General features: G+C 33.1%; 3 protein-coding genes and 1 non-coding gene across 13 annotated transcripts in view; 3 read left to right on the plus strand and 1 right to left on the minus strand.

Annotated features, from left to right (window-relative positions):
• Positions 1-6,157, plus strand: part of LOC7464768 (putative disease resistance protein RGA1) — an 86,751-nt gene extending 80,594 nt beyond the window's left edge. For 5 of the 10 annotated variants that reach the window (XM_052447094.1, XM_052447093.1, XM_052447092.1 and 2 more), the window contains 2 exons: positions 4,387-4,973; positions 5,795-6,157. In XM_052447094.1, the coding sequence (XP_052303054.1) occupies positions 4,387-4,973; positions 5,795-5,812 (605 nt within the window). In that variant the 3' untranslated portion in view covers positions 5,813-6,157. Of the gene's footprint in view, positions 1-1,715; positions 4,974-5,794 lie in introns of all 10 variants that reach the window. The other 5 variants (XM_052447096.1, XM_052447097.1, XM_052447101.1 and 2 more) reach the window with 4 other exon arrangements.
• Positions 6,158-8,119: 1,962 nt separating this feature from the next.
• Positions 8,120-9,078, plus strand: LOC18104767 (uncharacterized). The gene is made up of 2 exons (XR_008057312.1): positions 8,120-8,405; positions 8,516-9,078. It is a non-coding gene; the product is annotated as an uncharacterized LOC18104767 (transcript).
• A 128-nt stretch (positions 9,079-9,206) lies between these two features.
• LOC112324000 (helicase-like transcription factor CHR27) lies at positions 9,207-12,478 on the minus strand. The gene is made up of 5 exons (XM_052447102.1): positions 12,044-12,478; positions 11,144-11,371; positions 10,896-11,024; positions 10,424-10,628; positions 9,207-9,642 (listed from the first exon to the last, which is right to left on the minus strand). The coding sequence occupies exons 1-4, from the start codon at positions 12,113-12,115 to the stop codon at positions 10,464-10,466; spliced, it is 594 nt and encodes a 197-aa protein (XP_052303062.1). The 5' UTR covers positions 12,116-12,478; the 3' UTR covers positions 9,207-9,642; positions 10,424-10,463.
• Positions 12,479-20,389: 7,911 nt separating this feature from the next.
• On the plus strand, positions 20,390-22,266 carry LOC7497301 (cyclin-D1-1). The gene is made up of 5 exons (XM_002319967.4): positions 20,390-20,759; positions 20,842-20,928; positions 21,128-21,431; positions 21,515-21,630; positions 21,892-22,266. Exons 1-5 carry the CDS (start codon positions 20,487-20,489, stop codon positions 22,048-22,050), a joined length of 939 nt encoding a protein of 312 aa, XP_002320003.3. The 5' UTR covers positions 20,390-20,486; the 3' UTR covers positions 22,051-22,266.
• Positions 22,267-23,880: the final 1,614 nt, after the last annotated feature.

Here is a 23,880-nt window from a genome sequence, read left to right on the forward strand (position 1 = left end):
GAAAGAAATAAATGAAGACCTATTTATTTTTATTATCATTTATTTCAAATTTATTTTACCTTTTTATGTAAAAATAAAATAAAAATGATATACAAGAAGTTTTTATTGTTAAAATTTTTTGGTTCCACAGGGTTGACTGGAATTTCTGAAATTTCTTTTTATACCATGGCGTGGAGGCTAGGAATTAGAGGGGAGAAGATAGAAGAAAAGAGAAGATGAAGATGAGTTATGGAAAAAAGAGAGAAATTAGGGGATTTTGTTTTTCATAATTTGGTGATAAAGTTGTAACATTAAATTATAAGGACTTTTTAGTTATTAAATCAATTATAATTTCTTTAAAGTTTTTATTGATTAATTTTTTGGGTGTTCAAGTTAGTATTAAGACACTTGAAAACTATGGGAAAAAAAAGCAATAAAAGTAGAAAAAGTAGCAGAAAATTCCATTGCACCTTCAATATCCCTAAAGCAATCAGAGTTGTAACATAATAATAAATGGCTCAACAAATTTATATTGCAGAAAAAATAGCATATATTGCATCGTCAATATTTACAGGAAATAAAAAAAATAATAAAAAATTCCAGATTTTAAAGGGAAAATTCAAAAAGTAAAATTCTAGAAAACAACCGCTCGAATAACAGATTATAGAAATATATTACCGGTTATGATTTAAAATATTTTTTATATTTTTAAAAGTTATTTTTAATATTAATATATTAAAAATATATAAAAATTTAATTTTAAATAAAAAAATTCAAAAATTTTAAAAATATAGTTTCAATCCTAATTTCATACACAACCGAAGTCTATGTACTGACACTACTTTCTTAGATTCATTGTGCGTGTCAACAGAATATAGGCACTACTTTCTTAGATTTATTGTGCGTGTCAACAGAATATAGTGAGGGAGGGACCCACTGCTTTCAAGTTGTCTACAGGCTTAGATGGATTTGGACACTCAAGATAAGAAGGTAGGGTCATTTTCTTCGCCTTTGCATGACTTTAATTTGACAGCAGTGGTTCGTGGAAGATGCTGCCAGCTGCCAGCTGCCATCAATCAATTAATACAGTGAGGGAGGGACCCTCTGATTTCAAGTTGAATGCATCTCCCCATTCCAAAATACACTTCATTTCAAACCATCTAGGTGATATAGTGATAAGAGCTTGGAACTAGGAGGTTTATTTTTTTTTAGGTTTCAGGTTCAAACCCTGTAGACGCTCATATGATGGTCACTGGAAGCTTACAAGGTCGTTAACTTCAGAGCCCATGAGATTAGTCAAGGTACACGCAAGCTGGCCCGAACACCCACGATAATAATAAAAAAAAATACACTTCATTTCATCCCTACTTCACAACTTTCAGACCATTCTTATCTCTCTTTTCCTCAATCTTTCTTCTTTGATTTCCCAAAGAACACAAGAGAATATGGCAGCAGAGCTTTTTCTTACGTTTGCCATGGAGGAGACTTTGACAAGGGTCATTTCCATAGCTGCTGAAGGGATCGGACTTGCCTGGGGATTGGAGGGACAGCTGCTAAAGCTCGAAGAGTCATTGACCATGATCCAAGCTGTGCTCCAAGATGCAGCCAGAAGGCCAGTAACAGACAAGTCTGCGAAGCTTTGGCTGGAGAAGCTACAAGATGTAGCTTACAATGCTGAAGATGTTCTAGACGAGTTTGCTTATGAGATTCTCCGAAAAGACCAAAAGAAGGGAAAGGTACGTGACTTTTTTTCATCCCACAACCCTGCCGCATTCCGTCTGAATATGGGTCGGAAAGTTCAGAAGATCAATGAAGCCCTGGATGAGATTCAGAAACTTGCAACTCGCTTTGGGCTGGGAATTGCATCTCAACATGTAGAGAGTGCTCCTGAAGTTATCCGGGATATAGACCGAGAGACAGATTCCTTGCTTGAAAGCTCAGAAGTTGTAGTAGGAAGGGAGGATGATGTCTCTAAAGTTATGAAATTGCTGATTGGCTCGATCGGTCAACAAGTTCTGTCTGTTGTCCCTATTGTGGGGATGGCAGGTCTTGGAAAGACTACTATAGCAAAAAAAGTTTGTGAAGTGGTGACGGAGAAAAAGCTTTTTGATGTAATAATATGGGTTTGTGTTTCTAATGATTTTAGTAAACGGAGGATTTTAGGAGAGATGTTGCAAGATGTTGATGGAACTACGTTGAGCAATCTAAATGCAGTTATGAAAACACTTAAGGAAAAGCTGGAAAAGAAGACATTTTTTCTTGTACTTGATGATGTGTGGGAAGGCCATGATAAGTGGAATGATTTGAAGGAGCAACTATTAAAAATCAACAATAAGAATGGGAATGCTGTTGTTGTAACAACGCGTATTAAGGAAGTAGCGGACACGATGAAGACTTCTCCAGGGAGTCAGCACGAGCCAGGGCAACTTTCAGATGATCAATGTTGGTCCATTATAAAGCAAAAGGTGAGCAGGGGTGGACGAGAAACAATAGCTTCAGACTTGGAATCTATTGGAAAAGATATTGCAAAGAAATGTGGAGGGATTCCATTACTTGCTAAAGTTTTGGGAGGAACTCTTCACGGAAAGCAGGCACAGGAGTGGAAGTCAATTCTAAACAGTAGAATTTGGGATTCTCGGGATGGAGATAAAGCTTTGCGCATATTGAGACTCAGTTTTGATTACTTGTCATCGCCAACATTGAAAAAATGTTTTGCATACTGTTCCATTTTCCCTAAAGATTTTGAAATTGAAAGGGAAGAGCTGGTTCAACTTTGGATGGCTGAAGGTTTTCTCAGGCCATCAAATGGGAGGATGGAAGACGAAGGCAACAAGTGTTTCAATGACTTGCTTGCAAATTCCTTTTTCCAAGATGTTGAAAGGAATGAGTGTGAGATCGTAACAAGCTGCAAGATGCATGATCTTGTGCATGATCTTGCATTGCAGGTCTCAAAATCAGAAGCGTTAAATCTGGAGGAGGATTCGGCTGTTGATGGTGCATCTCATATTCGTCATCTAAATCTCATGTCTCGTGGGGATGATGAGGCAGCGTTAACAGCGGTTGATGCTAGAAAATTGCGTACTGTTTTCTCAATGCTTGATGTATTCAATGGGTCTTGGAAATTCAAAAGGTTGAGAACTCTCAAATTGCAACGGTCTAACATCACAGAGTTACCAGATTCAATTTGCAAGCTGAGACATTTGAGATATATTGATGTTTCGTACACTGCTATCAGAGAATTGCCAGAATCAATCACCAAGCTCTACCATTTGGAAACATTAAGATTCACTGATTGCAAGTCACTAGAAAAGCTTCCCAAGAAAATGAGGAATTTAGTCAGCTTGAGACATCTTCATTTTAGTGATCCAAAGCTAGTGCCAGCTGAGGTGAGACTCTTAACACGCCTTCAAACTCTGCCTTTATTTGTTGTGGGTCCAGATCATATGGTTGAAGAGCTGGGATGTTTGAAAGAACTAAGAGGAGCATTGAAGATATGCAAGCTTGAGCAAGTTAGAGACAGAGAAGAAGCTGAGAAGGCAGAACTGAGTGGAAAAAGAATGAACAAATTGGTGTTTGAATGGAGTGATGAAAGTAATAGCAGTGTTAACAACGAGGATGCGCTGGAAGGCCTGCAACCTCACCCAGACATAAAAAGCTTGGAAATTAAGGGTTACGGTGGTGAATATTTCACATCATGGATATTGCAACTCAATAATCTGATGGAGCTGAGTTTGAAAGACTGCAGCAAGTGCAGACAACTCCCAACACTTGGATGTCTTCCTCGCCTTAAGATTCTAGAGATACGTGGAATGCCTAATGTGAAATGTATAGGCAATGAGTTCTATAGTAGCAGTGGCGGTGCAGCAGTACTGTTTCCAGCACTAAAAGAACTCACTTTGTTCAAAATGGATGGTCTTGAAGAATGGATGGTACCAGGTGGAGAAGGTGATCAAGTATTTCCTTTTCTTGAAGTATTGCGGATTCAGCGGTGTGGAAAGTTGAAAAGCATTCCGATATGTGGTCTTTCATCTCTTGTAAAATTTGTAATTGACGGATGTGATGAACTGAGATATTTGTCTGGTGAGTTTCATGGCTTCACGTCTATTCGAGTTTTAAGTATATGGGGGTGTCCAAAGCTGGCATCCATTCCAAGCGTACAACGCTGCACAGTTCTGGTGGAATTGGATATATATGGGTGCTATGAGTTGATCTCAATTCCTGGTGATGTCCGAGAATTGAAATATTCTTTGAAGAAATTGATGGTTGATGGGTGTAAATTGGGAGCTCTTCCAAGCGGACTACAATGTTGCGCATCTCTAGAGGTATTATCAATAATTAAGTGGAGTGAGCTTATCCATATCAGTGATTTACAAGAATTGTCTTCGCTTCAAAGATTAGAGATTGGAGGTTGTGATAAGCTCATCAGTATTGATTGGCATGGTTTACGACAATTGCGTTCTCTTGTTGAATTACAAATCACCACGTGTCCCAGTTTGAGTGATATCCCAGAGGATGATTGGTTGGGCGGCTTCACCCAACTGAAGGAATTGAGAATAGGTGGTTTCTCAGAGGAGATGGAGGCTTTTCCTGCAGGAGTTTTAAACTCAATCCAACACCTCAACTTGAGTGGGTCCCTTACAAGACTATGGATATATGGATGGGATAAATTGAAGAGTGTACCACACCAACTTCAACACCTCACTGCCCTCGAGGAATTGGATATACGTAATTTCAATGGAGAGGAGTTTGAGGAAGCATTGCCAGAATGGTTGGGCAACCTTTCTTCTCTTCAATCTCTTTATATTTATGGTTGCAAGAATCTCAAGTATATGCCAAGTTCAACAGCCATTCAACGCCTCTCCAAATTAAAGTATTTGTCGATTTTGAGGGGGGAATGTCCACATCTTAAAGAAAATTGTAGAAAGGAGAATGGCTCTGAGTGGCCCAAGATTTCTCATATCCCAGCAATCATGATAGAGGGCAGATTTGTACAGGTAAGTTGGGGTTTAAATGATTCCGTTACTTTGTAGTATGCAGAGAGGAGAGAGAACCAATTAAACTTTCTCTAATAATTAGACTTCATTCTTTTAAAAGTGGTTTATTTATCATATCCCAACATTCTTTAGACATATTATCAAAATTAACCAAATCAATCATAATATCTTATTATCTTTTTACTATTATGTTAACAAAATGTATACTTGTGATCAATGATAATATCAATAACCATCACTCATTATTGCAATATTAATAATGGCATGTGATAGTCTACGAATGTTTAGACTATTTTGATGGACACTATCACATGCCATTATTAATTAGCTTAATTTTACTATGTATCAAAATATATACTTATCAATGATAAAATCAATAGCCATCCAGCATTCTTTCAATCATTACTCTAATATTAAAAATATTTGCTTTATTTATTTTAATATCATCAACTTTATTTACAATTATGATACTTTAAACAAACCACTGAATCTAAAGTTTAACCAATTAGTAAAACTCACATTTAAATAAGATTATTAGTGAGATTACAAACCAATCACTTTTTAGTAGCAAATACAATTAAAGCTAAAAACTCTTTAGTTGACCCCAGGATTTAAAAAAAGAAAAAAAAGGCAAACTTGGCTCCAGTTTATATATCATGCATGCCTTCCTTCCTTCCTGCATTACTTGAATATGAATAGCACTCATGTTGTGAATATTGTAGAAACCATGTTTTTAATATCATCCTGCATTTTGCAGTTTATCGTCGTTTTTCTTTTCTACACTAACAAGAAGCCGGCTATTTAAACTATTGTATATGCAGTGGAACCCCCAATACTGAAGGAAGTCATGGAATGGTTATTCAAAGCTTTTGCAGAATAGTGTTTGCCAGTCTGGATGGTGGATAAACGTGTGAATTCACCAAGATGGAAGAATTTTTATCTGAGCACATATGGATGCGAATTTTTATCTGTATGCAGTGCAACTTCTATTATTTTATATTAGATCTTGTTTCTTAACATTTAAGAATTCTATTTTTATGAGTTTATTCATGCTGATAAATGTTTTTCAAAGCTGAATTTTCCAAATGTAGACTGGCCATTGTTCTTGATGGATAGATGGTTATGCTGATGTACTGCAAATTCCTGAAGATTTATTCTACCTTCTGCCTTGTAATTCTTCCTTCTATCTCTGTCTGTGTTTTTCTCTTTTAAGAATTTAAACAGCTGAAATAAGTCATAAAGGCCATGATAAGAAAAATGGTTCACTTCACATGAATAAGTCTATTCAAACATTGATAAGTGACAGAAATCTCAAAGTGAAAGCACATGAATCTATAGAAAGGCTTTGGAAACCTCTGGCTTCTGTTGTCCACCTTGTATTGATCACTCCAAAGAGACAGAGGTTGTTGCTTAGGAACAGGGATGGCTAACTGATACGATCACAATTTCAAGAACTAAGGCTTTATAACTACACTACCTGAAAAAGAACCGCAAGTATTACAAGGATTAAGAATGTGATGTTGTGGTAAAATACCAAAGACTTGTTCAAAGTGGATGCAAAGCTCACCATAATGACACCCGAGATTAAGAATGTCAGACGATACAAGAAATTAAATTGCAGAACAATAGCAAAACAAATTACTAACATAAAAATGAAGCACCAAAAACCTGACTTGCTACTAACATAAAAATGAAGCACCAAAAACACCAAAGAATGTTGTTACTCCTGAAAACATTCTTTAGACATATTATCAAAATTAACCAAATCAATCATAATATCTTATTATCTTTTTACTATTATGTTAACAAAATGTATACTTGTGATCAATGATAATATCAATAACCATCACTCATTATTGCAATATTAATATCACAAAATAATTAAAATTAAAATTATTTCTGTGCATTACAAATAACTTAGAGATGATTATTTCTGTGGACACTATCGCATGCCATTATTAATTAGCTTAATGTTACTATGTATCAGAATATATACTTATCAATGATAAAATCAATAGCCATCCAGCATTCTTTCAATCATTACTCTAATATCATTCTTACAACATAATTTAAACTTAAGATTGTTTCCATATATTACAAATATTATCTATACACTATTATTTATTTTACTATTATAAACTTTATATACAATTATGATTCTCAAAACTCACATTTAAGTAGAGGCATTCATCATATACATATGAATTTAATGATGATTTAAAAATTATAACCATGAAATCAATAATTTAAGTTGTTATTAGACTCTTACTTTTTTAAAAAAAATTGCCTAATCATTTATTGGGATTCTTAGTGAGATTACAAATACGATTAAAGCTAAAACACTCTTCATTTCATTTAAAACATTTTATAAAAGAGATGATTATTGTAATAAAATAAATAATTATGATGTATCCTTTTGTTAACAAAATATATATCGAATTAACAGAATCCAACGTATTAGTTTTAATCATTATCTATATAGTCAGTGGCGGGGGGTGGTAGGGGCCCGGTCCCTGCAAGAAAATGCCCCTTCCTTATAAATATTTAATAAAAGTAATGAAATGTTTTCTTCGCCCCTCTAATTTATAATTTGACCCCCCCCCTAATTTTTTTTTCTTGTTCCACCCCTGTATATAGTATTATTTTTCTTAAAATGTTTTTTTATACAAAATAATTTAAATTAGATTTATTAAGATTGTTTCCACATATTACAAATAATTGCATTATCTATATAGTATTATTCTTAAAATCATCAGCTTTATATGATACTTGAAAACAAACCACTAAATCAATCTTGGTAAAACTCACAGTCATTCATATATATAAATATGAATTTAATGATAATTCATTCAAATTTATAATTAATTTATAATCTTGAAATCAATAATTTAAATTGGTATTAGACATTATTAACTACCAAAATTATATCTTGGTGACTAGATTACTTTTTTTATGAATAAAATAATTTAATCAAATATTTTTATGATGATTAAATTTTTTTAATTTTTTAAGGCTGCTAAACTCTTGAAAATACGATAATAATTGGTTCCACAAATTTTTAGCTTTTCACATGCTTATTGAGAATGCGGATTTGCAATTTGGATTTTGTAATCTTCATTACTGAACACAAGCTTTCGACACTATCTAAGAGTAAAGCTACCTAGACCACTAAAATTGCTTACTAAAATCTCTTTAATTCATTCTTTGGTTTCAAAGGAGAGTAAATGCAGCAGCAGGAGGGGATGCCCTGCAAGAAAACATGTAGAGAGGAGCTTGGAGGATCCTAGCATGTTAGTTGTGGCTTATGAAGAGGAACACAATCACTCCAAAATTGCATTTCAATCTCCCAGCATGATGCTTCATATTTAACAACCAAATCAAACCAAAGGACAACAGTATTTTCCAAGCTGGAACTGGTCGTGCACCTGCAAAGTAAGGTTCTTCTTCTGCTCCATGTTCCCTTAAAAAATGATCTCCTGATTTTTAACTTCCAGGTTATATGCTTCTTAATCAATGTTTATTTGTTTATATGCTCTCTCAAGATTTTCTAATAGGCGCGGTGCGTGGGAAAGAACCAACGCAGTTGTTCAGCTGGAACTTCTGCAAACGAGAAGGGCGAGAAAATCCATTGAAAAACAACACCAATGTAGAAATTAAAGTTCAAAGATGATCCAAAAAGCGCAGATAAAAAAAAAACAGCAACCAAATTTAAAAATGGATCAACACAAGCTCACGAAAACCACAGACGAAGCTATTCGAATGAAAAGCTCCAAGAGAAGCAACCAAGAACCCACCACTCTAAACTACAGAAACAGGGGAAAGGCAGAGAAAGATAAGAAAAAGAAGCGAAGGCAATACAAAAACAAATGAAAGGGCTGGAAAGAAGTAAGGGGACAACTAGATCCAAAATGGATGAAGCTGGCGGCTTATCACCAAAATAGTAAGACCTTAATATATGGATGGATGTGAATTATTTCTTGTATGCGATGTTACTTCTATTACTTTATTTTAGACTTCTTCCTCAACATTTAGGAATTCAATTTTCATGAAGCTATGTATATTGACAACTGAGGTGAAATTCAATATTCCACCTAATGCTCAGAAAGATGGGTTGAAACTGTCATGAAAATCACCAAAAATCTTCAAAACGACTTCTTTCTAAACCATTTCCCTCTTCCATCTGCCTTCAAACCAGTAGTTCATGACCAGGTCTGTGTACCTGTATTTAGATAGTACACACTCCACACCCTTGATGCATTTGCACAAACTAATTGCTTCATATATTTTAGGCAATTATAATAATATTTACAAATATTTCTGCCTCCGGTGTTCTCTGCACTTGATGAGAGAACATAAATGCCAATTATGGCACTCGTAAAACAAGAAATAAAACACCCAAAAACATGCCAGTCCCCACGATTTTGATTTGAGCTACAACATGGGCAGGCGTTCACAAGTGCAGCAATTGGTTTCCTCCTGGCTTCCTAACTGTTCAAAATTCAACGTGAATGAATTGGGGGGCTTGTCCTAGAACATAAATAGATGGCAATGAGAGGCAACGTGAAAGAATTTGGGGGGGGGGGGGGGGGTGTTTGTCCTAGAACATAAATAGATATTTGAGATCTTTCACTGTAAGACGAGTAGCTGAACCCCCACTTTGACTCTTTTCCTGCAAATTGTGGTCAGCAGCAAAGAAAATTATCTTTGAAAACCATGGTCAAATTTCGAATATAAGAACACAGAGAAATGCACAAACGAGCAAAAGTATTAGATAATAATAGATCACACTTCAAGATTACAAGTAATATTCTCATTGTCATTTACAAAGGCTTCAGCCTCTGGCACCTGTGTGACTGTCATGCCCATCTACAACCCTGGAAGTGCAATTTGTTGCCTTCCAGATAAGTTTAATGAGATTAACGTGGCTATCAAGTAAAGAGTAGCCATTTGAAGATGAAATATTGAATGGTAATGCTCTTTCAAATTTTAACCCTAAAAGCCACTTCTGTATGACCATAATCAACTAATAACCTTTTTGTTTCAATACTCGCCTTCCACATTGATGTGATGTACTCATATTTTATTGCAAGTATCATTAATCCTCGATGATGTTTATCTGTAATCACTTCCCTCGATATAAATAAAGCAAAAGGCAATTCTCTTGGATTTATACTGTGCAAGGCATGACAACCTCAACATAGATAAATTAACAGAATCCCTCCTAACTCCCAGACAGATTTTCTGGCTTTTCTGGATTGTTGTTGGTTTATGATATTTATAAGAGATAACAAAATGGGAAACTAAAGATTCATAATTAGCTGGAAAAAAACTTCTCTCTGTAACCCTAGCAACATATGATCCAGACTCTCCAGCAACCAAAAGGCAAGAAGAAGACTAAACAGTTATCAAAAACATAAGACGGAATCAATGCTTGTAGAAAGAAATAATACCGGAAGAGCTAATATTCTATCTTCTATCTTCTATGGTAAGTCATGTTACTGTAACAGGACGAGTCTGTGCAATTCTATGAGCTCGATCAATAGCCTGATCCTTAGTGGTTGGATTCCACCAAAGATCCAGAAGGATTTCATGACATGCAGCAATCATGTTCAAACCAAGGTTTCCTGCCTTTAAGGACGTTAGCATCACAGTGACCTGCAATAAATTTCAATCATTCAGATGCTGAATGCAATGCAAGAATTAAAGCATCGGCACTAATTATCATGCACAACGTCATCAATTTGACAGAGGAGATCAGTATTGCATGTTTTGGCTAGTTATTAAACAGTGTATATGATACAGTACTCTTTCCATTCATCAGGTAGAGGTCTTGATTAATAACATGTTTTTCAGTGAGAACGAATGAAAAGACACCTTCAGGAATTCAGATTGTTTTGAGAATTCATGAGGTAGGGGCCAAACCTTGGGATCAGTGTTCAAATCTTTAACAGCCCTGTCTCTTGAACTCAAAGTCAGTGTCCCGTCAAGCCTTCTATACTGGATGCAATACTGATTCAGTGAAATTTCAACCAAATCCAACATGCTAGTCCACTGGGAGAAAACAATTGCTTTTATTGGTCCTTCAGTTGACGAGTTTGAATATGCCATCGACGTAGCACACTAGCACTGGATCCTGTAGAACCATTAAATCCTGAAATTGGACTCTCAACCTTACAATGGGATTGAACCTCAAGAACAGCTTTGATTTTTGAGGAACTATACTCATGCTGAAGGACTACTGATGTATCATCATATGTGGAATTTGAGGAGCTAGCGAGGTTGTCAGAGATTCTTCTTCTAAAAGTAGCTTCAGAGAAAACAACATCGGAACCAAGTTGTTCTTTGCAGTCAGAAGCAGGGCAAGCATTATCATCTCCTGTCAAGTATTCTGACACACACTGATAGCAGAAAACATGGCCACGTATGTTAACAACAGAGTCCTCAAGCGGATCCTGTAAGAGCATCATACAATAGAAAAAAGATGGGTCTGATGCAAGGTGGTACAGTTTTTGTCTTCACTGGTCATATATTGTCAATTAACTTATTGCAGGTACATACTCAAACTTCAAAAGAGACTCCTCCAACATGGTATAGACAAAGATGTAATCACTAAGTAGCATGGTACAGGCATGTCCAGAAAAAGAACTAGACACTCCCCTAACAAGGTTGGCAAAGAAGTACATCATTAACAAGAAATTACAGTTCTCCTAGGTGAAAGTTTGAGTTTTCACAGATACTAACAAGATTAAGATATATAATGCAAGAATAATTTATCATTAATAAGTTTGAGTTCTCCAATTATGCCCTTTCTATAATAAAAGAAAATCAAATTAATGCAAGAATAATTAATTGACCCGCACTGGAACGGCAGGGTCCCAGTGGTCAATCTATGCCAAGATATAGGCGAATCAAGCCAGCGGTGGAATATACTTAGCTTCTGATTTAGCTTAACATTATTTTCTTAATAATACCCCCCTATCAGTATCAATACGACAATCCAATTTCATTGATTAATTTATCATTAATTCTTGGATAAAAACTGATTAAAATACATGCTAATGATCATTTACCGTAATGGAATTGGAGTTAGATAACGGGCTGGGATTAGGGTTCAGCCAACAAGATGAGCTCATCCTCTTCATCTCTACTCCAAGCCCTCCACTCTCTTGCAACAGCCTTCCCAATTTAACACATTTTTTTGCAGCAAACTCGAAATTAAAAGTTTAATTAACATTAATTCCAAATTAGTTACTTAAGAATTAATAATTAAAAAAAGTGTACCTTCAAAACCGACAAGTCGATAAACATGACCAATGAGCAAAGTATCGTCAGCTCTAAGAAGCTTGAGCTGTTTCAATGGCAACCCATTTTCTGTCCTGATTGTTGGTGATGTTACAACAAGTCCCCCGTAGTGACCTGGATTGGAGCTCATGATTTCATGAGCACTAACAGACCAGTAAATCCTCTCGATCTCGTTTCCTGGATGTTGTACACTACAGTTGCTGGCATTGCTGCCTCTGCTGCTTGACAATTTCCCATGATAACTTAATTATTTTTAACCATCCAAGGCAAGCAAGAAAGCGATGTAATTGAATTATATATAGCCTTGAATATATATATATATATATATATATATATATATATATATATATAGAGTGCTGACGCTTGCTCACGTTCAAGATGTACCGCAAGAACTCAGGGAGGTGAGCTCAAAACAACAGAAAATCAACTTTACAGAATTTTCTGATCGATCATCGTCAAGAACTGGAAGTCAAAAATTGAATTTTGAGAAAATAAATTATGTTTTAATATTTAATAATGTAATAAAAAATAAGTAGAAAAATATTTTTCAGTATTTAGTTATGTCATAAAAAATTAGCTGGAAAATAACTTATTAATATTTTATTTTTCTCAAGTTTATTAAAATAATGAGGAACAAATCTTACAAATTAAAAAGTTGAACGAAAATAAAATTGAAAAAAAATATAATTTCATAAATTATCTCAAATAAAATAAATAATAATCAAAATAATAGCTATTAAATCTAAAAAATAAAAAAATAAAAAATGAAGAAATTAAAATAATAATAATTAACATTTCATAAATGATTTCAAATAAAATAAGTAACAGTCAAAAGAATGAGGATCAAATTTGATAGATAAAAATTTTCAATAAAAAATAATAAGGGAAAAGCAAATAACAATTATAAAAATAAAAACCAAAGTTAATATAAAAATTAAATTTTAAGAGATGAAATTGAAAAATAAATATTCAAAACAAAATATATATAGCAATTAAAAGTTTGAGGATCAAATTTGATATAATCAGCAAATAATATGATATTTGTAAATTTTTCACAACTTCTGGAAAGTGTTTTCCGCCTAAATTTTTCAGGAAAACACTTTCCTAAAAACCAAACTAAATTTTTCTTTAACTGAAAAGTGTTTTTCGTTGATCAACTTTTTTAATAACCAATAAATACAGAAAAGTTTAAAAAATAATTTTTCAAAAATTACTTTCTATAAAATAAACATAGCCATGGTATTATGGAGCAAGCAAATTAAGAAACCTTTAATTACTCTCTTTTTTCAGTCAATTGCAATTTTTTGACCAGCTTCCAGACATTAATACTAACTTAAAGAATTCATTAAAATCTTATTTTTTATAATATAACTTCATGCTTCATTCCCAATCACCGATGAAATAAGTTTATCCAAATTTCTATAATTTATCAAAATAAGTTAATTAATTTTTATAATATTAAAAACAAGATAAATAATACCTTCACTAGTATTAATCGTGCTTAATTTAATATCATTTTACATAAAAAAGATGCTTTATTTTCTCATTATTTTCTATATTATATTTTTTATTTTTCTATTTTGTAAAGAAAAAATATAAACAACAAATATTAAAATATAAATAAATTAAAAACATAAGAATTGAACTTTTAATTTCTAAGAACATAAGATTAGTTAATTAATTTTAAAGTGAATAAGTTATAATTATCTCCTATTTAAATATTATAACAACTATCTAGGAGCTAACTCACGGTAGCTCACAAAATGATAAATAGTTAAAGTAAAGTTAATTAAATCTAGTTAAGGCTCAGATCGATCACTATGAATTAATAAGAATTGATTTGGGTTAATTTAAAAAGATGTTATTTTAATATTAAAAAAAAATTAATTTTTTTTAAAGTTAAATAGTGAGGTGTTTCTCAAGTTTAAATTGGTGAACTCTCACCTATTTTATTTTTCAAAAACTTAATAAGCTTTTTTATATATATATATATATATATATATATATATATATATATATATAATAATGGAACTTTTATTTTTAATAAATAAATAGAGGTGAAGCTTAGCTTGTGGATACGTGTTAGATCTGCAAAACCACCTCGGTCGCGTATAATGAGGGAGAGAATGGGCTCACAAATGTTATTCACACGTGTCAGAAGAAGTTAAACTTCAGTTCAGCACTCGTGTTGTGGTGACTTTTTCTGAAGAGATTATTATAACTCAGTCCTTGTAGTTTAACAAAAGTAATTAATTAATACTCGTAGTCTTAGAAGTTATAAATTTAATATTTATATTTTTAAGCTTGCTGATAATTTAGTGATTTTATCTATTTTATGTTCGCTTTAAATTTAATATATTTTTTGGGGAAGAAATAGAATAAAGAAAATAGAAAGAGGTAAAATGAAAAGGTGTTACATTGAAATAAAGTATTTTTGGAATAAAAACTATTAAATCGAGGATGGTCAAATTAGTGAAAGGTCTATTTAATTATTTTTGGAATAAAAAATATTAAATCGAGTCAGTTGTGAGATCTATATATTGGTCTTAAGCAAAGCTCATGCAAAGTTTGTATAATCTTTTCTTGATGGGTCGGACGTTAGGTCTGCTTTAGTCTACAACTTTTTCGAAATAATAATATATTTTTAATTATATTAGATATATTTAATTTTTTAAGAGTTTACTAAGATTTATATTTAATCTTATTATTATTTTATATAGACTAAATTTATTTTTAATAATAAAAATTATTTATTTTTATAAGATTTTTAATATGTGCATCTTTGCATAATATTTTTTTATTTTATTAAATAAATTTTATATGTGTATTGATTTCTATTACAAATTGATTTTGATAAATAAATTCATTAAATACAATCGAGTAAATAATTCATGTTGCGATATTAAATATGTTGATGTATATTTATCTCTCAGGTTTTTCAATTTTATTTTTATTTATCATTCATGACTCTTTTTGTTTTTTTACAAGATGTTCTTGATCTGTTTAACAAGGTGTGTGTATAAGTTTTTCAATTTATATATAATAATTTTTTCATGTAAAAAAACACGTTAAAAAAATCTACATGCTCAACTTTTTTTTTATCATGTATTGATATTTGCAATTTAATCCTTATTCTTTTAATTTCTGATTTCTTTTTCTTTTGTTAATGTTTTTATTCTTTTCAATTTAGCTCACGAATTGAAAATTTATTGTTGTCTTTTAATTTATTGTTTTATGTCAATTTTAACCCTCATTCTTTTAATTGCTATTTTTTTTATCATTTATTTTTTTAATTTCATCATTTAACATTTTATTTCATAGAGATTGAGCTTTATGATTTTTTTCATGTATAGTGTTTTTAGTATGATGACCTGGGTCATGGATTTGAAGAATTAACAGGGTTTGACCTTTTTTTTTGTCTTATTTTCTTTTTTGATATCGTTGTTCGAAATTGTTTTTTTTTTAAATAGCTTTATGGTTTTTTTTAAAAAAAATCTATTGAATTATCTTGATCTCATGATTCAGGACACACAATAAACATATAATATAAACATATCTCATGTCCAAGTCACAGGTCTCACGTACTAGCTAAACTTTGTCTAGAACAATATTTTTATTTATTTATATGTTGTTGTGGCCTGATTTTATATTGTAATACTAAATTAATCAAGATTTAACTCATTTATTAAAATTCAATTACTTTTTTAAGAACATAATCATTTCCTAAACTTTTATTTTGGATTAAAAAATGCATCGCACAAGCCACCGATGTAGTATAGTATCTAAGAGCCAGTGGTCTATCTTCCCTCTTGCCCTATGGTTAACTCTATACATCGACATTAAATGATATTTTGAAATTAAACATTAGATGTTGATGCGAGTACTTAAATTCAGTATTATTAAATATGGTCTGATCTAATCTAACATGTTAACTTGAAATTCAATTGACACGAGATGTAGTCCAAGTCAGATTTTAAAAAATTAGATGAGAGATGACCCGGTTAAATTTAACAACTCGTCGATAAGTCAACTCTATTAAAACTTAACTTAATTTTTTTTAAGAATTTTTTTTAAAATAACATTATTTTATTTTTTTTAATTATTTTTTAAACGATATTATTTTAATTTTGTTTTTAGTAAACTCGCCTAACCTATAATATGAGCATTTGACTAGTCTTGGAACTTAAGTTAAATTCCGTGTTATACCAATAAATTATTTCGCCTAGATGGGCTAGAAACTAGCTTATTTAATCACTAGAATTGAAATTAAAAGAATCTCATTTCGTATGTCATGTGTAAATCCATGGTTTTGCAAGCAAGCAGGAATCGATGCGAAAGTTGTAGATTGTATAGAAGCAGAAGAACAGGAATCAATTGAACTGCTTGTTATTTGCAGAAATATAGGGGAGGATGGAAGAATGTAATGGATTGTATCCAATAAACATATCATAAGTTCATTTCATTAACACTTTTGTCTGAAATAATCCACAATATAATATCACTAGAAAAGGTTGGAGATTCTACCAGTGGCCTAACCCAGCAAGATCAACATTTCGAGTCTCTCAATTTTACAATTATGTGTTTGGCATTTTTGCAGATCGAGTTACACACTGGTATTCTGCTTTGTTTATCCTTCCATATTTATCTGTTTTCATTCTCAACAACCAAGACAACTTCCATAAATTTTTTACATTGAATTGTATCGTAACTACTCTCTGCAATGTAATTTAATTCATTGAGATAATTTGTTCCTCGACTAATGAAGATGTAGTGTAAATGGTATGTGCAGCTTGGCACTCCTAGTATAGCGTAGTAGACATTAAAGGAGGGGATCGGAGTATTAAATGCTAGCATTTAGCGTAAACGTTAAATGTTTATATTTTGCGCTCGTTTGCTCCAACTTCTACTCGACTACCTCTGCCTAAACTGCTTGGGCATTTCTGAACTGGAATCAACTCAAGAACATGCCTGAGAGTCTTAGACACCGCACATAGTATGATTTACAGTCAAAGGCATTCGATCACATGACTGCCCTCTGCCCTTATTAGTGAGACCTAGAGGCCATCAGTCCTTCCACCAGTGTTCGTCCGTTGCACCCTCTGTCCTTCTCCTTCTCCTGACCCATCCTCTCTTTCGCTAGCTGTCCCTTTTTCCCCCCTCGATTTATAGTGGTGCCCGCCACTTCTTCACGTTGAATATATCGTTCAGGCCGCTTCTTTAGCTCTCATATTGTTTCAGGCTCTTGTAATGCCAAAGCCATTTTGAATTCATTGCTATTTATTACAGATATCATCACTGTCAACAATAACACCAACATTGATACACTTAGGCCTGCTATTTCTAAGGTCTTCGTGTAAAATCTTATCATGAAATCCCTCAGCAACTCTCGTCTTTCTTGTCATTTAGTCATGAATGTAATTGTAGTCTTACTTGATCTCCTGCTTGTCGCAAAATGATGTAGAGATTCCATGTCTGCCATCTGATATAGCATCATCATCATTGGAAAGCAATTAACATGGTTGCTCGGATTGGTCAGACCATCACAAGTTTCCAAAAAAGGGAGCCTTACATGCACACACTATCCAATAAACATATCATAAGCTCATTTCATTAACACTTTTGCCACCTTTAACTTCATCACTTTTGTCTGAAATAATCCACAATATAATATCACTAGCAAAGGTTGGAGATTCTACTAATGGCCAAACCCAGCAAGATCAACATTTCGAGCCTCTCAATTTTACAATTATGTGTTTGGCATTTTTGCAGATCGAGTTACATACCGGTATTCTGCTTTGTTTATCCTTCCATATTTATCTGTTTTCATCGAGACAACTTCCATAAATTTTTTACATTGAATTGTATCGTAACTACTCTCTGCAATGTAATTTAATTCATTGAGATAATTTGTTCCTCGACTAATGAAGATGTGGTATAAATGGTATGTGCAGCTTGGCACTCCTAGTATAGCGTAAACATTAAAGGAGGGGATCGGAGTATTAAATGCTAGCATTTAGCGTAAACGTTAACTGTTTATATATTTTGCGCTCGTTTGCTCCAACTTCTACTCGACCTCTGCCCTAACTGCTTGGGCCTTTCTGAACTGGAATCAACTCAAGAACATGCCTGAGAGTCTGAGACACCGCATATAGTATGATTTATAGTCAAAGGCATTCGATCACAAGAACATGCCTGAGAGTCTGAGACACCGCATATAGTATGATTTACAGTCAAAGGCATTCGATCACATGACTGCCCTCTGACCTTATTAGTGAGACCTAGAGGCCATCAGTGTTCGCCCGTTGCATCCTCTTTCCTTCTCCTGATCCATCCGATCTTTCATTGTCCCTATTTCCCCCTCGATTTCTAGTGGCGCCCACCACTTCTTCACGTTGAATATATCGTTCAGCCCGCTTCTTTAGCTCTCATATTGTTTCAGGCTCTTCTAACGCCAAAGCCATTTTGAATTCATTGCTATTTATTACAGATATCATCACTGGCAACAATAACACCAACTTTGATACACTTAGGCCTGCTATTTCTAAGGTCTTCGTATAAAATCTTATCATGAAATCCCTCAGCAACTCTCGTCTTTCTTGTCATTTACTCATGAATGTAATTGTAGTCTTACTTGATCCCCTGCTTGTTGCAAAATGACGTAGAGATTCAACTGCAAGGCCCCAGAAGTTCCTCATATATCTCTAGAGGAAGTTGGAGAACCATGATAGGGGCTTTCCTTCTAAAATTGATGAAAAGCTCTTTATGACACCATGTCTGCCATCTGATATAGAATCATCATCATTGGAAAGCAATTAACATGGTTTCTCGGATAGGTCAGACCATCACAAGTTTCCAAAAAAGGGAGCCTAGTGCGCGGTAGAGGTGGTACCAATATATGTTTAAAAAATGGAGACTCCCTCTAAGAGCTCCGTCCCCTTTTGCCCTGAACCTTAATGCTTCCTTTGTCTTCTAGTCCACCATCTTTATCATAAAATCTACTGAGAAAACATGCTTATAGTTCAAAAGTTCAAATTTGAAAAAAAAAATTCAATTTGCAAGATATCTATATAAAAAAATAAACTTACAATTTAGAGTGTGTACGGTTAGGCCCTTAAAAGGCTATTTGATTTACGGCAGGGCAATTCATGTTCTTGAACCAAGTTTTCAGATTTCTAAGCTGTGTATGATATTTCTATATGATTAATTTGTTTATTAAAATAGACAAGAGCTAGCTTAATTAAATCGTATTAAAGGAGAAAAGTCAGTTATGCTTTTCCAGAAAATAGATTGGAGCTCATTTCCAAGGACAATAATTCACAAGCCTTCTCCACGGGATCAATGGCTCTCAACTTGTTGGGTTAGGTAACGCTACCCAATCTCCCCCAAAATACTCCTTTCGTAAGACAAAGCCATGAGCTATAGTAAGGTTGAGTCCTCGGAGTACAAGTTATTATAGCCATAATTGGAACTAAATAGATATGAAGAAGGTTCGTAGAAAAATTATTTCGCTTAAAAAGCAAGCCATCGAGATTGGTAAAAACCCAATCAAGCAAAGTTATCATCCAATCTAATCCCATTTCTTAACTTCCAATACAACATATGAATTCTTGTCTAATGATTCATGAAGGATTTTAATGGTACTATGCATGAATTTGAATGTTATATTTTATTTTATAATTTTATGATTTATGAATGAAGATGTTTAAACTAAGATTTTAATTTTGAAAATTGAATTAAAAACAGGACGGGGTCTCTGCTTGGATGGAGAGAATCCTCCATCCGACTTTACCCGATTGGATCAAGGTGGGTGACGGGTTTGGATATTCCAGGTTAGAAGCCGATGGACAAAACACCTGCCCTGACCCAATCTATCGCCAATTTGGCATCCCTCCCTGTAAGCATCTAACGTTATTATTGCAGCATGATCTTAAGCGGCAGGGAATAATTTTGGCAAAATTTTGGATACAAGACAAGCACTACTACAGGAATTTAGTCACCCACCGATCCTAAAATTGGCCCTACAGCAATTTGGCTGCTCTTTAAGGAAGCTTCATGCAAATTACCTACATGCAGTCATGTCAAAATCAAAAGCAGTGATTATCAGAATAAATATATTAGATACACCAACACCACAAGCAGCGAAAAGGTTCTGCACCTTTCCTCTACTGGAAAAATGATGCTCAGTTGCATTGAGTAAAGATCAGCTACAATATGTCTGTCTCGACAGATGTTTCCAGTACTCCTATTAACTTGTACTGCAACGAAACACCTGGTGTTGCACTTTGCTCCAGTAGTGATGATGACATTAGTGAAACCAGTAGCCTTTCATCTACAGAGTTCCCAGTTGATATCGATGAGAGCTACATTGATAATATCCTCCTTTCTGAGCTTCATCAAATGCCAGCAACCGAGCTAATAACTCGATTTCTAGAGATTTCACAAGTTGGTTCAGCTCATCAAGATGCACTGAATTGGATGTTAAAGGTTGATGCTAGTCTTTTGAATCCACTCCCCTGTGCAGTTCTTCTTTCTTTCTTGGTAATTAAATATCATTTCTGCTTTGCAGGCGCATGCTTCCTACCGGTTTAAGCCTGAAACAGCCTATCTCTCTGTCAGCTATTTTCATTGCTTCATACTATCTCGTCCATTGCAGGTATTGTGTTCTGAACTTAATGATCATTATGTATTTCAATCGTAGGATGGTTAATTGCTAACAACATTGGAGCCACATACATTAAAGAACAAATTAATAGGTATCAGAATCATTCTCTACTCTAATATTAGGATGCCCTGCCCAGAAGATTGGCAAAATTTAGCCTGTCGAATTCTCATTTAATCGTTGTTTCATGCAGCATGGTAAAGGATGGCCCCTGCAGCTATTAGCAGTAGCATGCCTATCTCTAGCAGCAAAAATGGAGGAAACAAGAGTCCCATCTCTTTTAGACATACAGCTATTGGAGCCCAGATTTTTATTCAAACCAAGCACAGTTCAAAGGATGGAGCTTTTGGTCATGAGCTGTCTGAAGTGGCGATTACACATCATTACACCTTTCTCTTTTCTGCATTATTTCGTTGCAAAGCTTCCACATCTCAGCCCCAGAAGTAAAAATTTTATTTTGACTCATTCATCCGATCTTATCATCAGCACATGTAGAGGTAATTAATTCCTAGAGTGATCAGATTTTCCTATCTCTTCTATACAAACAAAAATCACAGCTAGCTTGCATGAATCTTGACAGTGATTAAAATCTTGGCTTATACTCCATCAACAATAGCAGCAGCTGCAGTGCTATGGGTGACTAATCAAACTATTGATGGCCCCAAATTAGAGTGCTTTCACAGTAGAATGGACAAGGCAAGTCTTAAAACTTTATCTTTATCAAGTCTTTATCAGGGGGTTGTATTAGTTTTGGTGCACGATAAGCTCATCAAACAAATCACAAAATATTTATCACTAAAAAAATATTAAAGCCCTCACTATATAAGAGTTTATTTGGATCTGAGGCTATTAGACCATGTAATAGTGATTAAAGTCAGTTTGTCCAAACTTTTCTTTGTTTGGTGAATCAAATGTAAAAGTAACAAAATCACCGTTTCATGACAAAAATGGACACAGGAAATGGTGAGAGGATGCTACAACCTTATTAGGCAAAGCATGCCTCAACGGTGTCGTGGCGAGGTACTTGATGCAGCCATGCCGGGGAATTGCCATGCAAAGAGATGCTGCGGGAAGGGTTTCAAGTCAAGCCAAGACATGTCTCCAAACAAGTGCTGAAAATGGATACTGCTTACAATATTTATATATCAAAAGTTTGGCCTCTCTTATATTTAATTGTCTATTCTTTCTCAAACAAATCCTCTTTTTTGAGATAGATTTTTTTTTTCCATTTTGTATTGCAACGATTGCATTTTCCTTCCACAAAACCAATTAACTGAATATTGCCACTGTCTCAATCTCAATAATATTGTAAACTAGTATTGAATTGTTTAAGTTATGATATAATATGATCATGTATATATTAAATTAACTATATATTAAATTCTTGAAAAAAAGATATTGAGTTTTGAAACTACAAAAAATAACTTTCCACCACCTTCAAATTTTTTTATGACTAGCATTGCCATGAAGAGTCGTGGCGGTTGGTATATATATTTAAGCTTATGAGATTTTCAAACAATTCATTAACTACAGTCCAAATTTTATCTGCAATTAGATTCTTCATTTATAATTTTTCTTCTTCTTCAAAGCTAAAAGTCTCCTCCTGTCTTTGTTTCTCTTAAGATTTTGTTTAAATCCACCCATTCAATACAACTAAACTAGACATATCATTTTTATTTATTTATTAAAGTATCAAGATAATTGATGGTAAATAAATTGCACATCAGCATAGAATTACTTTATCATAATCAATGTAAAATCCAAAATATAATTTATATTATTTTTTTAACATATTTTCTAAAAAAAAAACTCTTTGAATATGAAAAAAAACCCATATTATATACTTGTATTATTAATTAATTTTAATTATAAAAAAAGTAATAAGATTTAAATTTATATCAGTTTAACTATGAAGACTATAATATTATATTAAATAATCATTTTAAATTAATAATTTAAATTAATAATTTAAATTATTATACAAGGTATAAGATATGATTTATAATGAGTAAATTCTAAAAATCATTTGAGAGAGAATCTAATCTCGATTGATTGATGTATAAATGGATTAAAAAATACTATTTATTATGGATTAAAAAGAGAAGAAGAAGAAGAAAAGAAAATAGAAGAGTTGCTTACAAAAACGTGAAAACACACGAATTAAAAGAATCAAGGAAGAATCGTAGGCTCTTGCGTGGGGGGCCATCAACTCACGGGAAGCTATCACTCAGCTCTTTTGGTAAGCCCAGAGGACGAGGAGCCCATGATTGATTTGAAAAACGAAATTTCTCTTTGCCTGCTTTGTCAAAATAATTGTCTTGCACGGCTGCTACGTCCGGGCATCCCAATTAAAGTTGGAATATTCATATTATCAAAAAAAAAAAATATTATTAATAAGAAAACAAAAAAAAATTTAAACACTATCGTCACTCTCCATCATCCTTCAAAATCACTCTGATTAGAATGGGTTTATGCTAGTTAAGGTTAAAGTCATTAAGCTAACCATACTCCCTTATCAACCCTTCTCAGAAAACGAAAATATTTGTAACCACTTGGGTTTAGAATCTAACGTTTTATTTATTTTTGTATTTTAAAAATATTTAAAAAAAAATAAAAAAAATTATTTTTTTGCTTTAAATTAATATGTTTTTGTATTTTTATATCATTTTGACGCACTGATATCAAAAATAATTTTTAAAAAATAAAAAAATATTATTTTTATACATATTTAAATAAATAACACTTTCAAAAACAATTGTAACTATACTCTAAACATGCTCGTATTTGTTTTGCTTCCAAAATCATAGTTAGCTTGGTAGTGAGGTTGAATTTTTTTTAAAGAAAAAAAAACAGTTTTTACATACCATATTAAAACATTTTTTACATAGATTTTGATTCTAACAGTACAATTAATATTTTGTTAGAAAAATATTTTTTGGAATATGC

The sequence above is a fragment of the Populus trichocarpa genome, chromosome 14, assembly GCF_000002775.5.
Source record: "Populus trichocarpa isolate Nisqually-1 chromosome 14, P.trichocarpa_v4.1, whole genome shotgun sequence".
In the NCBI taxonomy this organism is placed as follows: domain Eukaryota; kingdom Viridiplantae; phylum Streptophyta; class Magnoliopsida; order Malpighiales; family Salicaceae; genus Populus; species Populus trichocarpa.

Bases quoted from the DNA above. Each gene is read 5' to 3' on its own strand.
- LOC112324000 (XM_052447102.1), bottom strand. From the start codon at position 12,115: ATGAAGAGGATGAGCTCATCTTGTTGGCTGAACCCTAATCCCAGCCCG. The intron at 11,025-11,143 runs GTTGAGAGTCCA...GTTTTCTCCCAG, and splicing joins AGGTTCAATCCCATTGTAAG to TGGACTAGCATGTTGGATTT. The intron at 10,629-10,895 runs GTTTGGCCCCTA...AATTTATTGCAG, and splicing joins ATTTGAACACTGATCCCAAG to GTCACTGTGATGCTAACGTC.
- LOC7497301 (XM_002319967.4), top strand. From the start codon at position 20,487: ATGTCTGTCTCGACAGATGTTTCCAGTACTCCTATTAACTTGTACTGC. The intron at 20,760-20,841 runs GTTGATGCTAGT...TCTGCTTTGCAG, and splicing joins CACTGAATTGGATGTTAAAG to GCGCATGCTTCCTACCGGTT. The intron at 20,929-21,127 runs GTATTGTGTTCT...TGTTTCATGCAG, and splicing joins TACTATCTCGTCCATTGCAG to CATGGTAAAGGATGGCCCCT.